The 17,682-nt window shown below is 33.0% G+C and overlaps 1 protein-coding gene across 4 annotated transcripts in view; it reads right to left on the bottom strand.

Moving 5' to 3' along the window:
* Positions 1-1,496: 1,496 nt before the first annotated feature.
* Positions 1,497-17,682, bottom strand: part of LOC128999918 (heterogeneous nuclear ribonucleoprotein L-like) — a 207,652-nt gene continuing 191,466 nt past the window's right edge. For 2 of the 4 annotated variants that reach the window (XM_054426700.1, XM_054426702.1), the window contains exons 7-15: positions 13,469-13,561; positions 11,841-11,900; positions 6,873-6,996; positions 6,148-6,376; positions 5,455-5,576; positions 4,696-4,846; positions 4,165-4,273; positions 3,602-3,697; positions 1,497-2,628 (exon numbers count right to left, since the gene is read on the bottom strand). In XM_054426700.1, coding sequence (XP_054282675.1) covers positions 2,525-2,628; positions 3,602-3,697; positions 4,165-4,273; positions 4,696-4,846; positions 5,455-5,576; positions 6,148-6,376; positions 6,873-6,996; positions 11,841-11,900; positions 13,469-13,561 — 1,088 coding nt within the window. In that variant the 3' untranslated portion in view covers positions 1,497-2,524. The remainder of the gene's footprint in view (positions 2,629-3,601; positions 3,698-4,164; positions 4,274-4,695; positions 4,847-5,454; positions 5,577-6,147; positions 6,377-6,872; positions 6,997-11,840; positions 11,901-13,468; positions 13,562-17,682) is intronic. The other 2 variants (XM_054426701.1, XM_054426703.1) reach the window with 2 other exon arrangements.

Here is a 17,682-nt window from a genome sequence, read left to right as displayed (position 1 = left end):
AAATTTTTTAGAAAATCTTTGAATTTAAATCCTTAATTTCATTTATTTTAAGTTTCCTATGAATAACTCTTGTATAATAGGCCCAAAATCATCCTAATCTCTTCCAGTAGAATGTCCTGCCTTGTACTTTGAGATAACTCTGAATTCACAATTCAACAGCCTTTTATGGATATTCTGACCAACATAGCTCTGGACACACAGCCACACCTGCCAGTACACTAATAAACCTTACTCTTACTGCATTCTATACTCTTTCCTGCTCCTGTACTCAAAGGCAGACTAGAAAAAAAACTTAAGTGAGCAGGTTTTGATTTTCATACATACTGGAACGGTAAAAATCTGCACAAACAAAGCTGGAAAAATAAGTCCTGTGTCAAAATTTGACACTTTCAAATTTTTTAAAAAGTGACTTAACTGTACTTTGAAATCTGGTATTAGCGACAAAACCCTAGTACAAAGAAAACTTAGGAAGAATATACGTAGTTTAGTTCACCTATGACTTTTCATGGACAGCATTCAAGTTTGAATTCAGTAATTTTCATGCCTGATCAGTCTAGTCGCTATGTTTGTAACGCAAATATGTGAATTCGTTCAGCTGAGTATAATGTATAATCATAGACAAAAAGAATTAAATATAGACTGTCAGCCGTGCTGCGGTTACCATAGGTTTTGGCGCACACCGCTGGGAGTGCCGTGTAGTTAAGTAGCGCGTACGCCATAACTACATGGTGCTCCCAGCGGTGTGTGCCAGAACCTATGTGGTCTATATTTAATTCTTTTTGTCTATGGTATAATACAGTAGATTCCCTCTTATCCAGACCCTCTGCCTATCTAATCCGGTTAAACCGATGTGCTGATAAAAATTGTCTGGTTAAAAAGATGTCATTTTCGCCGAGTGTAGTCTGGTTAAACCGATGTCCGGTTAAAAGGTGTCCGGATAAGAGGGAGTCTACTGTACATTTAAAATTATTGGATATCCATACTTTTGTGACTTCTTTGTTTAAGAAATTTTCCATTGAAAATTTAATTGAAATTTAATTTTCAATAACCCCTGAAGGGGTAGCGTGTCACTGAATAATTGTGCTAAAATGATTTTAATGCCCAGTAACTCTGTACCAAGTTTTGTAGCTCTATTTTTATTAGTATTTGAAATAATTAACTGTCCTGGGACTTTTTGTACCCTATATAGTCATTAATTAAAGTAAATTAAATGTAAAATTTTAATTGATAATTATATAAGGAATATTCACTTTATTAATAAAACCTTATTAATAAAAAGGCTTCCTTAAAGGGACACAAATAATCTCTTAAATTAAGAAATAAATTCATAAGGGGAAATATGTAATTGCTACAGCAGATTTGCTAAAAAAACATCTAGGTATTGTTAATACAAACCCTGAGCCACTAAATTTACATAAAGTAATTAGCCATGCTACAACAAGCGCAGCAAAGGAATGCAGCAACCATGCAGGGAAAATAACGAAAAGCCAGTCAAATCAAATCAATAACTCTATTTGTCATTCATACAAACATTCAACAGTGACCGAACCTGAGACCGGCTACATTCAATGTACAACTAAGAGCATTCGTAAATTAGACTAAACACTAGCGTGACAATCCACCGTGAAGACGAAATAGTTTAAGACCGTGGTCAAACTTTTTACAATATTTATATTATAATCCATATATTAATACTGTACCGGTTTAAATATATGCGGTGTTCTCATTACAAATGTTACAATAAAGACCACAGACGGTACAGCATCACTTGGTGTTTTATGGCAACGATTGAAAAGTAAAATTTGTCAAACTAGTAAAACAACCAATCCCGGCTCAAACCGGTTCACTTCCGTTACACACTAAATAGTAAAAATCATAACTTCATGAGGAAATAAAAGAAGTGTTAACAATTCTCCTATAAATTACTGTCTTTTAGAACTTAACGGTTATGTTAGGTAAAGTAGGACGTGATGTTGATAAGCGCTAGCTTGATATGTTTTACGTTGCCAACAAGTAACGTAATGATAATTATTGTATTAACAAAAAAACTAAAAAAAAAACAATAACAATATGGAAATACTTGAAAAAAATAATCTGTCAATAATTAAAAAGTTATGAAATATTATTTTACAACAAACTAATTTTAAATTCCCAACTAAATAAAAATACATATTTAGCAAAATTTTATTACAAATTTGTGTCAAATAACTTACAATCTACAAAAGACAGTAAAAACAATAAAAGACTAATCTAACGCTAACATATATGGAATTTATCATCCGTTTCCGAGTGGCAGTTTCTCTGCGTTTCCGTATGTTTTGTTTGACATTGACAGCAAATAAATTATAAACATCCACAAAACAGATAAACAATAAACAATTTTGGGTAATAAAAAAAAATAATTCAACTGAGGTGTTAAAGGACAAAATTAAACAAACAATAATGAATTTTACAGTTAGTTTTGTTGGGCTTATCATTAATAATTGACATGTAAAGAGCGAGAAACTGCCACCGGGTTGAGGGTCTACTCCTTGTCCCCGGCATCTAATGGTTCAGATTTGAAGTTGAGGTTCACCGGGAACCGGTTCGAGGAGAAGCACAGCTTCATCACGTAGGGGAATTTGCCACCTGCAATCATATTACAACAAACTGAAATCTAAGGATTGGCATTTAAACTCTCAAAGTAGGTTTTTGCTAAGCATTGCATCAACTACTTTGAATTATTTAACACCGCCACATAGATTGCCAACGGTTTTTCACCAGTTGACATAGAAAAGATTTTAACTCACTTATTGTTTTAAACTGGGTCCAATTGAAATAGAAAGTTGTCTTTGAAATGTAGAGTATAAGTGGAAACAATGGTGAAATCAGATCTTGACCAGAAACAAGGAAAACCAAAGTTGTGATAAGAACTGACCAAGGACAAAGTAGATTGATATCAAGAACAAGTTTTCTCTATGAGCTGCAGACAAGCCATATTTTCCTGGATTTTGCAGCAAGTAATTTATTTGTAAAAAAAAATTAAAAGGGTAAGAAACCCCAACTGTGTTTACACACTACAGTAGAATGCTTGCTAATCTGGCATGTTCAGGACTTTGGTGGTGACAGATTATTTAAGATGCTGGAACATCTTCTAAAAACAGCCGTTATTGTGTGACTGACTAAAATATTTAAAATTGTAGAGCTTTTGTCAATTACTCCAATGTCTGCCATCTGCTCCTTACTTCTGCCGCACGCTACCTTATCTTTCAATCGGCACCGATTCTTCCGATCACTACCAAACCAATTCAGCCGATTGCACCTGCCTCTGCAGCGCAAAAGTAATCTATGGCTTAGAAATGCATTAAAACATGTTCGACATTTAGCTTGATGTCAGATTATTGAAAGTGCCTGATCATCGGGTGCTGGATTGATGGGATTTTGCTGTAAAATGGTCTTCTAGAGTACGCCATGAGATTTCTGTCTTTGTGTCAGGCAGAAGTGTGCTTTTGGTAAATAAGCAATGAGTTTAGTACAAACATTTTCTAGGCAATGATCTGGAGATAACAAAAACTAGCCTATGGCACAACAAGCAGTAGTCCTGCTTTACAGTAAAACTTACTTGGATTTTTAACAGGGTGGTGATTGCAAAGCATCAATGCAAGAAGTGCCTTTTCAACACTCTGAAACTCTAGCAGGCCTGAGGAACTACGATCACCTGTAAACATACAAACATAAAACTATAAAACAAATTTTAGTGTGGTATGAGTGAAAGATGATTTCCATGACTCTAAGCAAGTATGTGAATTGTAATAAATAATATACACAATTTTCACCTATTTAATTTAAAATGTAATAAATACCAGCTAATAAATATCAGATAATATTGATTGATTAACAATACTTCAACATTTTCTGATCCATTGTTCCATTGACTATTCTCTGTGACTATAACTGCCCTTGCGTGGATCATATACAGCAAAGCAAGGAGTGAGTCGGTACAGTACAAAGGAGATCTGTACTGATACTGTACTGTACTGATCTGTACTAATTATCAAAAGTTCTGTATTTTTACAATAGTGTAAGCCTAAAATAATCTTTTCAACTAAATAATACTGGCCAGTATTCACAAAATGAAAACAAAATTTGAACAGATGATTTTTTTGTGAATTAAAATGAGCATACCTTTCATGGGAAACAGCTGCACATTTGGTCTTAGTTCACACTTTTCATAGAAAATATCTCTGAGCACATCTTCTGTGATGTTTGGCGGGGTGTTGAAGAAGTGCAAAACCTGGGAAAAATATGTTTTGTCAGATTTAAATAGAACAATAACATAGGAAGCCAAAAGGATGCACAAAAAGTAAGGTTAGAAAAACAAAAATACTAGAATTTTTTAAATCTAGTATTTGATCAGGATACTTGGTGAAAGCGTGAACAATTTAAACATACATCTTCATAACTCTACAGTAGTGAACTGCAGAACCTGACATTTTCAATAATTAAATACATCCACATTGCGTTCTGTCGTTTGGACATAGTATTTTGTGCGGAGTTTAAGACTATGACACATGAATCAGCCAGTTAGTCTGATTTTCAGTGTCATACATTGTATTTAAAAAAAGTAGGTCATAGGGTGTTATGTTAAAATATTAGAGAAATGTGATTGTTTCACTATATTCCCTGATAACCCTACTGGACTGCTGATATTTTTACCTTAGAGGGTCCCTGTATCCGATTTTTGCTGGCCATGGTCGGGTTGATGAACCGGTTGTTCTTGCTGCCCATGAAGTCCTTGAAGGAAGGACTGCTGTCTGGCAAGTTGTACGGTTGTGCCACGTCACTCAGGAACGCTTGTTTAGAAAATCTACAAGCCATTACAGAATGAATAGAACACAACCTTAACCAAAAATAACTGCATTTCAAAGTAGAACATTTCATACACCGTTAAGGGTTTTTATAAGGCATCAGGTTTAAATCACTCTCTTTCTGAATTGGAAAGAGTTCACTTCAACACAAGAAACACTAAACTTTACACTACAAACAATTGGAATATTTTACTGTCACTGTCAGTAAGGTTTGAAGGGCCTTTAGTTCAAAATACTGTCAGTGCCAGAGAGGTATTCCGATTCTCGAGTTAATTGTGTCACAATAGATTCTTTCTCCTGTTCAGATAGGCCTGTAAATACCCATGCATAAATCCTTTAAATTAAATTATGGGAATAGCAAAAATCTGGGGGGAAAACAACATGCAAAATTAATTTGATTTTTGTAATATTATAAACTATCTGAAACAAATTGTTATAAATGTAAAAAATACATATTTTAAAACAAAATTGTAAAAAGATAAGGAAGTCATTTTTTTAACTGTATTGAAAAGTAAAAGAAGTCTCTCATTTCAGCAACTTCCGCAGTAAAATTATGCTTTGAAGAGGTAAATACAGTCACAATTAATTGTTAATTTTTAATGCTCACCCTAGCTGAATCTGCATTTCGCCGACTGAAGTGTTGTTGAGATTGGAAATGCAACGCTCGACAGATATTGTGTCTCCCATCTGGATCATAGCACAGCCTTCCTTAGTCTTTAGAAACTTTATCTGCAAACACACCGTCCAAACTTGAGAAGTGTAAAAAAACACATCCATAATCAGTGTACTGTGTTAATTTGACTCTCATTCCACTTGAATAGTTTCATTTGGCACTCATCTACTACAATAGTTTAATATGTAAATAGGTGAGTTTTGTGTAGTTTAATAACTAAAATCAACCAAGATGCTTTGCCGGATGTTGATGTTTTACAGAAACGCTATAACGGTGAAATCAGATGACTTAGCGAACATGAATGAATAAAGCTGAAATGAGCTATTTTGCATACAGTTTACAGGTGTGGCAATGTGATAATTTCCATGCAGTAATAGGGAAAAATTTATTTAATTTATTTGATTTTTTTACCAGTATTCCTTTTCCTTCAAGCCTTTTAGTGTTTAATATCATTTTGTGAACAATTGATTAATTGTGTCGTAAAGTGAGTTGGTTCTCATTTAGTTAGACACACTACTCTAATGAATGTTAATCACACATGAATGTTAATGTACACTTTGTAAGATTCTCTGAATATTTATTGGCATTATTATTGGCTACAAAACATTGGGGTTACATTTCGCTTACCTTGATGACGTTGCCGTAAAGACAGAAGATGTTGAACAGTTTGTCCGGATTCACCTTGTCCTTGTCCAGTCCATACACCATCATGACACAGCCACCACCGCTGGTCTGGGTGCCGTTGGGGGGCCCCGTGGGGGTGAGGAGTCCGTAGCCAGGGCCCCGTGGTGCCGGGGGCCCCGGGTGCATCCCCTCCCCACGCCCCATGTAACGTCTGTTGCCATTGACAAACCTGCTAACATAGGTTCGAAAATGTATTCTCTGGCACAGTATCAATGGTGTAAAGAATCAGTGACTATTCAAACAATGCCCTGTTTAACTCAACCTACTAGATATCATGTCTAAAACTAATGTTTAAAAAGGAAACGAGAGTCCTAAAGTTCATTACTTTACATCAAAGATCCGGCTTCGAAAAAAACATTCAAATTTAAGTGTAACTACACAGTGGAAGTAAAAACATCCAATAATCTCCAATAATAATTATCCATCCAATAATAGATTTTGCTAGTCAAAGAAATTCAAAATACATAGAAATTGATAGGAAAGTTAAGATAAAAAGGAATAATAATGACAATGTTTTTGCAGTAGCAGAAGATGGAAATATGTCATGTATTGTAAATATTGAAATATTATTTAAAAATAAATTTAAATGTTATTCCACCCTAACATTTTAAAGAACTGCAACCGATAATCCATAAACTCCCACAACCAAGGTCTGTAGTTTTACCTACCCCGAGTCCATAGGTCCGCTGTGTGGAGGTGGAGGGGGGAACCTCTCTCCATAGTGGTCGTATCCGTGCTCGTTGTTATAATTGTCATCGTATTGGTCCACATAGCCCCCTCGAAGTCCATCCCCTGAAAAAAATAAATATTGGGCATCAAATAAACCCTCTAGAGCTATTTTATGCATAATAAACCTATTATACTCCTGTCAAAATAAATGTGGCAATTAGAAATTTGGTTCATAAACTGTATAATACACAACTTGCAGCACATCCCTTGGAGAATACAGATTAGTGTTCAGTCTACATTTTAAAATAACAATCTAGTTAATGACACAATTTTTCATGGTATAAAATTACTAAGGATTCAAATGCCAAAATGCTCCAAATAATCATAAATCTTAAACAATTTACTCATAGAACAATATAAAAATTTAGGATATATTTTTATAACACTAAAAAAACAGATAACTAACCAATTTTAAAATGGTAATTTGGTAAAAGGAAATTATTTTCAGTTGGTAGCACTGAATCACCATTTACCTAAAGCAATTGAAATTTTTTCCTTAAAAAAAAAACCTTGAGCTAAACAATGTGTAGGTGTAGCAAATGTGTAGACGTAGCAATACTGTAAATGGTTAACTACTACACCGTGAGTGAGGTAGGGATGCAGAGGAGGACATTGTCTCAGATGAGAGACACTTGTCTTAATGACCTGCTCTCTTCTCCTCCGCCATAATCACCCTCAACCCCCCTTGACTCAACTTCGGCCACAAAGCACCGCTCAAACTCGTTCAAACTCATTAAATTTCCCGACTCAGGTGCATTTGTGGTCTACATCTCGGCCAAGACACTTCGGCTGACCACAGAGCTACAAAACCACTGACTGAACTAAAGTTAACTTTTTCATAATATTACCAGCATCAGGAAACATTGAAATAGACAGAAAAATGATTATATTTGCATCTTCATCAGTTTTGTTTGGAAGATGAAACACAAAGGGCAGTGGCCTCTAGCGCATTGGCTTTGGTGTCAGCCGCAGATGAATCAGCAAACCTGCATCAAACAATAACAGTAAACTTGCCTACCGTCCTACAACAATGGATTGCTAAGTAGACGAGTAATCATTGAGACTTTATAAAGATGTTATTTGAAGTGATCCTGAAAGCGCAAAAATCTTTGGAGTCAATAATAGCAAACAAAACACACAATATAATGAACCTACATTATTTTACCTACAATAAGGTATATTGTAAAATAAACATGAACTGATAAAAGTTAGGAATGAAGCAACCCAATTAAAATTGAAAAAAAATTGTTAAAAATACAAAATTGAAACTTTGCACATACGATTATGACAACTACACTAAAGTACAAAATACCCCTGCCGCAGCAAACCTGCAGACTAAGCGAATTTCCATTTGACTGATTGGATTTACACTGATATGTCTACTTAAAAATATAACACTTATTCTTGATTTAAATAGAATTAGTTTAACAAGTACTTAGGTTTGCTGCATCAGGGAGGGTAAAACTGTTTTTTTTTTGTGTAAAATGTGAATAGTTAGTAAGAAATGAAAACATTTTCCAAATTTGATCAAAATATGTTCACAAACAAGAAAACTACAACAGTTTACTTATTCTCCATAAGAATAACATGGGAATTTTAAAATTACAATTTTTTTGAATTTTCTCCGTAACCATTAGGCGCATAATAACGCTTCAATATACTAAATCATTTGTTTTTTTAAGCTCTACAAAATGGTTTGGAAAGAAATTGCTAAATTTTATGTTTTTTGGGTAAAAAATGAGAAAACCCTATTTTTACCCCATAAAACCCCCCGTAAACCCCCGTTCCCATGGTCCGATCATGCTGGATCGCGAACTCGTTCGAATAAACGTACGTTTACACGTTTGTACCAAATTTCATCAAAATCGGATCATTTTTGCTCGAGTTATCGTGCTGACGGACACACATATATATATATATATATATTAAATATTTAAGTGAATAAGTACAACTGAGCACCCTGAATATTATATTTTATAAAAAGAAGTGACATGTTTCGGACATTAGTCCATTTTCAAACTTCAAAATATACTAAACACTTAACTGTTGTTTATATTGTTTGTTTGTAAATAAATATAATTTATATATACAGATGATTTGTAGAACTAGACAGATTTGTCATGTCTTGAAGATCAAGACATCTATGACAAATCTGGCATTTACAAAATTAACTGCACTGATTGTGAACACTTCTACATTGGTCAGACAGGACGCTCTTTTAAATCTAGATTCAAAGAGCACATTCAAGCTCTTAAGAGTAACAACAGAACATCCATGAAATCAAACTTTGCTGAACACCTTTTATCGACCAACCACAATTACACAAATTTAAAAAACAACATGAAAATTCTAAAAGTTTTAAACAAAGGAAATCGAATGGATTCAACTGAAGAATATTTCATATACGAAGAAAATCTAAAAAATCCAAATCATATTTTAAATAGCCAAATTCCTTCAAGAAACCCAATCTTTGACCAAATTTTAAAATTAAATAATCAGTAACAAAAATGTTTTTCCAAATCCTGTCTAGTTCTACAAATCATCTGTATATATAAATTATATTTATTTACAAACAAACAATATAAACAACAGTTAAGTGTTTAGTATATTTTGAAGTTTGAAAATGGACTAATGTCCGAAACATGTCACTTCTTTTTATAAAATATAATATTCAGGGTGCTCAGTTGTACTTATTCACTTAAATATTTAATATATCAGCAGCCCTATTACGTGAACATCTAAATTAAAATATATATATATATATATGAATTTGAACGGATGGTGTTTTAGGCCTCTAGGGACCTCAAAACGAAAAAAAAAATCGGTCCCGCGTCCAGGTCTTACCATGAGTACTACGGTAATAGCTTATTCCCTATATGGGAAATTCGCTAAAAACAGAAAATTTTTCTAATTCCTCAAACAAATTGGCGGCTATTTAAAATTTTGTTTCTTAAATAACTAAAAAACCTACCAACGTAGTTTTACAAAACATTGATTTTACAAAAATTCTAAATGGCCGCCATTTTGTTTGATGAATTTGAAAAATTGTCATAATTTTTTTGTAGCTTTGTCTAGTTGTCATAAAAACGTTTGTGTTAAGTTTAATCAATTTCGTATCTTTAACCACTTTTTTGTAAAAAAAAAGTTAAAAAAACCAAATGGTGGCTTTTTGAGTAACTAAGGACTTCCAGACAATTTAAATATGATATCATGTAAGATGATTTTAGTTTCTATCTAACAAAAAGTCGCTGTATTAGTAATGGTTATTGGTTAATACTAGGGTTTTGACTGTTCTCTTACAACGTACGACAAACACAAATATTATATCCAACCTCTATTCAAACAATGGAAAATACAATAATCGGCCAGTGATAATATTTACTAAAAACCCCCTTTCAGAGAACTCCTCTTATGCAACAGGTTGCGATTCCTACATCGATCTTAAAAGCGTCAAAGTCTAGATAAACACGGAACACACAACTGATGACTACAATCGTTAGCCAGTGATCCGAGAGAACTTCTTGATGGGCAAAGTTGGAGACACAAAGGAAGCCGAGGCAGCGACTGATGACAAGATCAAGCCTCATCTCTCACATGATTGATGGCTCAATACCCAACAGACCGAGTGACATCACAGTAATGGCTAATTAGACTGACTGACTTGTGTTCAAGATCGTTTATTTCTGCCTATTAAGCTATGCCAATAGTGGTCTTTTTGATCAGGTGTCATTGTTGACAATCAATATTTAAATTGAATCTTACGACTTGATTGGATACATTAGGTTTTATTTCTGTGACCTTTAAAAATGTAATAAGGATATTAAATATAAGATTTTGTTTTAAATAATGTTGTATTAATAGAAATTTTATGAACTATTACAGGATGACATATATCGGTGTGCAGCAGAGTTGGTTATTCTAAGATTCCTCCAGCAAGACCTGACTGGAGAGTATAAAAAATACCAAATATATCTGGGCACAGTAAAATAAAAGAATATTACAAAACAAATAAAATGATACTTCAAGATAACTAAAATTCTACTCATGCAAAAATGCTTTGTCAAGTCAAGCAGCATGCGCATGCAATTTTAAAAACTACCAATTAAAAACGAGAAGGATCAAATAAAAGAAATGGCGCAAATCACTGAATCAGTTAATTAAGTGAGGATCAAGACAGGTGGGAAGTGGGAGACTGACATGATTAGAGGGGGGCGGAGACTGTAACTTGGCAATGTCCCGGGCATCTGCCAAATATATCCGGCATTGTCACCACGCACACGCACACATGCTAGGAAGTGACAGTTTATCTATGGTACAAAAAAACTACAGCAACCCTTCAATAATCAAACAAAGAAGCTCACAAAGAAAACGTGAGATAGTTGAAAATATTTACAATTATTTGAAGAAATAAAGAAATCAGTAAAAATTATAGTACATTAAAAAATGCTTAGTCTTAAAAAATTCACATTAATTACTTCTTAGGTATAGAAAACCTTTCACAAAAAATCTCAATCGTCTTGATTCATTCAGCTATGTAAAATAAGCTAATTTGCTTGGTTGTTGTTTTGGAGGAATAACATCTTTTGTTAATTTAATGTTGTAATATTAAAGAGTTAGAATTGGTTATATATTGAAAGCAAAATAAATTACAAAAAAGTTGTGTGAACAGTTTATGCGTGGTTTGATCTTTCTGCACATTAATGTTTAGTCAATGGTTTAAGTTTAATGAATAACATATCTCTCGACAAACTCTGGATTCCACAAATAAAAGTAAGCAGTTCATCCTTCGAAGCTGAAGAAATTCCTAGTAGTCACCCATGGGAGTCCCAAAATATTCCAATGAAAAGTACGACAGTAGTATTGGAAGAAAATATATACCCTTCACCGAAAATACATAAGATTCTTACCTCTTTCGTCGTCCCACGGACCATCAAATTTTTTGGGAAACTTATCCAAAGGTCTCCGAGCTTTAAACAAACAAGTTGGATTTCAGCCTCAGTACTAAACAATGTGTCGGCCTCTTTGGTAGGCCAGAATATGAGGGTTCTTATAGTTACAGCAAAGAGGATTTTTGAAAACAAAACCAGATATAATATGGTCCCAAATCACAAACAGGCTTGTCATGAGGGGCCGAGAGAGAATAACAATGGGAGGGTGTTTTGTTTTGTTCAACATCTCTATGAGTTTTACGTTGTAATTATTTCGGTTGCATTCACTTGACAAGAGTGCTCACATGTTCAAACCAAATGTAACAAACTATATTTCATATCCTTTTGCTTACCATATTCTCTTTTAATGACACAAAGTACTTTTACAATTGTTTTACTAATAATATATTTTTACAGTGGAAAATAACAGAAAATATTGTTTACTATGTAAAAATAAATTAATGATAGACCTAAAAAGACTAAAAGTTTTGAATAAAATTGGGTAATCAATAAATAATTATTTAATTATAACCATTTGATGAAAGAAAAAAAATGGTCCTTTTTTGACTTAAACAATGTGACAAATCTCATATTTTAGAGTGAAAGCTTTAGAGAACTACTACAAGGCTGTGAGGTTGTCGAGAGAACAGTGGTGGCGAGTCATGGCAAAGAGGGTCATTAAATGGAAGACGGAGATTATACACCTTCCATTTGAATATCCAAGACTCAATGTTTCAGTTAATTACAATTTCACCGTTGTTCCCATTTCCACTTCTCCTCCCCATTATTCTGCTGGAAGCTCTCCCTAATCTCCGCAAACACATTATACCACCGTTGTCTGTCTAGCTTACGGCTTGTGTTGCTTCAAAAGTTAATTTAATTATTCTAAATGAAAAAAAGTACTATAATTTTGCAAGCACTTAAAAATAAAATGATAAATGTACCAGATGAATACATTAACAAAGCATACTAAATTATTTTTTTTTACAATTATTGAGGTTTGAGTATTTATATTTGATCCTAATGAAGTAACTGAAATGTTTTTTAAACAAACTGCCAAGAAGACTTCAGCTGGAACTGCTAACACTGCATGTTTGTTTCCAGACTCAATAAGCTCCAGTGAAAACATCCGGGTTTTAGCCTCAAGATAAAAATCAAATATATCGAATTGTTATTGAATAAAAGTGCCTATTTGGAATCCACATCGTATCAACTAAATTGAAAATAAAGAAGCAATTTACAGCAGCTATTTATGTTTACGGGAGAGTAATGTATGAAAACTGAGTATTTGCATACTGAACAAGTTAGTAAAACGGTAAAACATTATGTAATTGAACCTATTAGAATCTAGAAATCAAAAACATAACCATGAATACGACTGATAAGAAATAAATTACACGGGAAATAAAATGTTTACGCATTTTCAAAGGATGAAGCTGAATGATTTGGTAGAATCACACCAAAGTACATTTCTGACTCAAAAGCAAACAATGAAAAATCAAACGTAACATCAATATAAAAACAATAATAGGACTAATTTAGCAAACACACTAAAAAAATTAAAACACTTAAAGCAAAACGAAACAATATAAGACTGTTTTAATTACCTGGAGTGAACTTGTTGTAAGGGGTTGGACCAGGGGTGAATCTGGGGTCTGCCAGCAATGGAGCTGGTCTGTTAGCAGCATCAGCAGCCTTAGCTGTAACACAGAAAATATCACATGAGACATACGTCACAGACTTGAAACTGAGCCGTGTTGCGTAAAAGTTGACAAACCTCAAGCTGGAAAACATGATGAATTCAATTAGTAATCTATACTATTATATAAAAATCTAGTGGTGTCTGTCTGTATGTGTGTTACTAATAGGCACATAAACTACTGAACTGACTGGGCTTAAATTTTACAAAAATATAGCTACCATACCAAGGACCATTATAGGTCTATTTACACTTTGATACTGGTCGTGGTCTTTGCCCCTTGGGCTTTAAAAGTTCTGAGGTGAGGATTTTAAAAGTAAATATTGATTGGTCTCCATGGCTGCCATTAAAACACACACAATGTTTACAATTTGCCATGCCACCCAAATGTAAACAAGCTGAGCACATTAATTCACAATTCTACAGCTGGTTTATAAATATAATATTCTCTACAATCATGTGACATGATTATTTATTCTTATATTTGATGGTTCATTGATTATTGGTTTTATGAAATAAGTGAGATTGTATATCTGTTGCTGTATCTAACCCTAATTAATTATTTAAAATTTCGCTAATGTGAATGGTTGTATTGAAAAGATTTTGGTGTAAAAAATAGTAAAATTATAAATAAGTCGCATTTACTTGAATCATTATAACATTTTTGAACACTTAAATTGTGTTTAGAGTACGGTACACACACCTTTAAAATTGAAACTTTTTTCTCAAGGAGATGATTAATTAACTTTTGACACTTCCTGTAGATTTCACATTCTATTCTGAATAACTTTTTACGAGCGTTCCATGATTATTACATGTATATTTTCAACCAAGTTCCTCTTAACTTAACTGACCCTTGACATAAACATTGTTTGAATGACGTTAAATTTCCTAATTCTAAGCTATATTAAAATATTTCAATTTAAAACAAACAATAAAAATCTAAGTTTTATATGCACTTGCCTTTGGTACCGGTACATGAATAGTAGGAGTTATAAATAGTAGGGCTAAGTATGTTTCTGTTTGTTTTAGTAATAAGAGTGTTAATGTTTTTGTTTGTTCTCATAGTAGGTATATAATGAGATATTTTTATAATCAATGCTTAGCGAGCAATGCTTTTTAGAAACAAGATCACATGTTTAATTTAATTCAACCCGTAATATTAACCAGATGTTGTAAATTATTGTTTGTCTATGTTTGATTTTATCATTTAAAAGTAAGTAAAAGCTTTGAGGGTTTTACTTGTTTTATTGTTTGAAAATGTTTTTTTATGTAATTAGTAAGTTAATAGTTTTGATAGGTACATTTATTGGAATTTAATCTTATTTTACTCCTTTTTCATGTCAGATTTCAAAAAGCACCATTTAAACATAGGCTACATCAACCCCGGACGAAGGACGGGTCCTCTGCTAGTTTTAAATATACGTGTGAATGGCTTGAAACAAAAGCAGAACTAGAATACTACATTCTTTGATATATTTTATGTGTAAATAAATTAAATTGTGAAATCTCTTATAATTTGATACATAGACAGAAATTCCTTTATCTGTAAAATGAAAAATATTACTAATTTAAGGGCAGATAGAATAGATTATCATGTATTTTTTATATTTTTTATCAGCACATTGATTAAATTTTGAATCCTCTTAAAGTGTTAGATAGTCTGTTACGTTTTAATTAAGTTTTAACATATGTACTTTAAAAAAATTACAAAGATGGAAAAAACGTAAATGTTTGGGAATATGCTATTTTAGAAACCACACCCAAAGAATAGTTTAATTGTAAAATAAATTTATTTTGGTTAAGACACTTTTATAATAACGCCTCAAGACTTTTTGGCACACATTACAACTATACATAAAGGACAACTCTTGACTAATATGCAGTTGGTATCAACAGAAATTAAAACGTTTGATGATTTCAATAACATCCAACCGAAGGACACTACAAAATTAAAAATATTTCTTTTGTAATGCATATACTTAACTTTTAATGAATTATTAAAAGAACCACTATATGATTAACTTCAGAGCAAAATTCACAGGTACTTAATAATTAATGTTAATGAGCTAACATTGTGCAACAACAATTCAAAGCTAAAACTAAAAACTGCCATTAGGGGTTTCCTTTGTTATCTTATTCTTTGTTACTGGCTGAACAATTGTGAAAGGGTTCACAAAGACAAGGGTTGGGAAAACATGTGAAAGAACCACACTGAGTTCTCAACATTTGTGTGTTATTACATGATAAATTACAACTGTATTTAATGAAGTATTATAGTTTCCTCTTGCAAATAGAAACAATTTTTAGTAACTAAATATAGTATGAAAATTAAATAGCATTAAGATAATAAAGTAAATTTATGACAGAAATTATTTTTTTAAAGTAGGCCTACACAAATTACTTGACAGTTTACGTTATCATTGTAATCAAGGAAAAAACAATGATTTATTCTAATAAAATTTGAGAAAATGCCTTGCTGAAAAATTTTTAATCAATCAATGAGTAAAACTAATAAAAGGCACTGTCAAAATTAGGATAGTTTTTCTAGTTTGTTCACACAAACTCCTAAAAACAAAATAATTAAAACTCTTTTTCTATAGAATCTTTAATTGAGTTTACAGAAATGTATTATGTATACAAAGACTTTTAAAGGAAAACCTTTTCACAATGGCTGAGTTTTAAGAACTTTATACACAAATAGACGTATCAACTAAGTTCAACAGCAAAATCAGTTTACAGAGAAATGTTTATGGTGATTCAACTTCACAGTTTAAATTATGAGCTTGTTTACTGAAAACTTTAACACCTTCAAGTCTTTAATGGGGTAATATGTTAAAGTAGCTTCAATCAATTTAATTGATATTGCTACAACAACTCAAAAATATGTTACAATATAAAGTGTATATAAAGAGTCATTTAAAAAATAAATAGATATATTATTAGTTTACAGTAACTTTGTTTACAATTTTGAGGTAGCAAAAAATCCTAAAAAAGGAATTTTGGTGATGAAAGGGTCATTATTACTCAAGCATCATTCAATACAGGTATTGAAACAGCAAAATCTTCACTTCAGCAAAATATCTGTACAGGTATGAACAAAGCAACATCTTCACTGGGGTACAATATCAGGATGTGTGAGGTAAAACGAGCATCTTCACGTCAGCACAATGTCTAAGACAAATGCGGTGTAAGCTACATCTACAACTCAGCACAGTTCTACGATTTATACAGTTACACCAACATCTTCACTTCTGAACAGGAAATTAAAAACTGGAAAACGTAATTTTGTAAAACTCTGTACTGCATCATTCATTACCACCGATAAGTTAATCCTTTCTCAGTCTTGATTGTCACAACTGTTTTGAAGGGGTGGGAGGGGGTGGGGGTTAATATGTACAGGGTATTTTGCTGCATGATTGCATGGAACAATTGACATAAAAAAAATTTACAATGGCCCCTGATGGAAATGTATCACTAATATATCAACACCTTCACTCCCTTGACCTTATAGTTTCATGGCTGTATGCATCACAAATTTCTTAGGATCTTAATACACTTAATATTTCTTTTTCCCATTTTACCTGAGAACAAATGAATTAAGACAGATAAAATATGACACAATTTCCACTTACAACTCTAACTTACCAAACTTATCTGACCATATTACCTGAATCAGTGAGTGTCCACGGTAACGGTTGGTAACAGTGGTTACGGCGGTAGTACCGACAGGTGGTAACACTTACACGGTCCAGACAGGTCCTGCACATAGACAAACATTCCTTCGCGTCAGAAAACTCAAGACAACGTTACTGTGTATGTATGTGAATCGGCAATTTGAAAAATCCTTTCGCATGTACTGATTTGAGATTTTTGATCCGATAGAGTCTGGCGCTCGGCCAAAACTAAACGGCTCGTTTGTCTGTGTGCAGGATGTCAATGTGTGGTCGTGTGTTGTCGTACATACCTTGTCAGTGTCCGGTTGTATGTTCTCTGTTGTCTTCCCGTGTCTGGTGTCTGATGTCTTCCACATCCACTTTTTCATCAGTCAATTAATAAACTAAATCTGATCATTCGGCCAATAGTTATATTTGGTTCGGAAAACCCCCCAATGTTCATTCA

This window comes from Macrosteles quadrilineatus, unplaced genomic scaffold (assembly GCF_028750875.1).
Source record: "Macrosteles quadrilineatus isolate MER2022 unplaced genomic scaffold, UCM_ALF_1.0 Scaffold_8__2_contigs__length_117827958, whole genome shotgun sequence".
NCBI lineage: Eukaryota > Metazoa > Arthropoda > Insecta > Hemiptera > Cicadellidae > Macrosteles > Macrosteles quadrilineatus.
The sequence above is the reverse complement of the archived record's forward strand: the minus strand, read 5'-3'. Positions and strand labels throughout refer to the sequence as shown.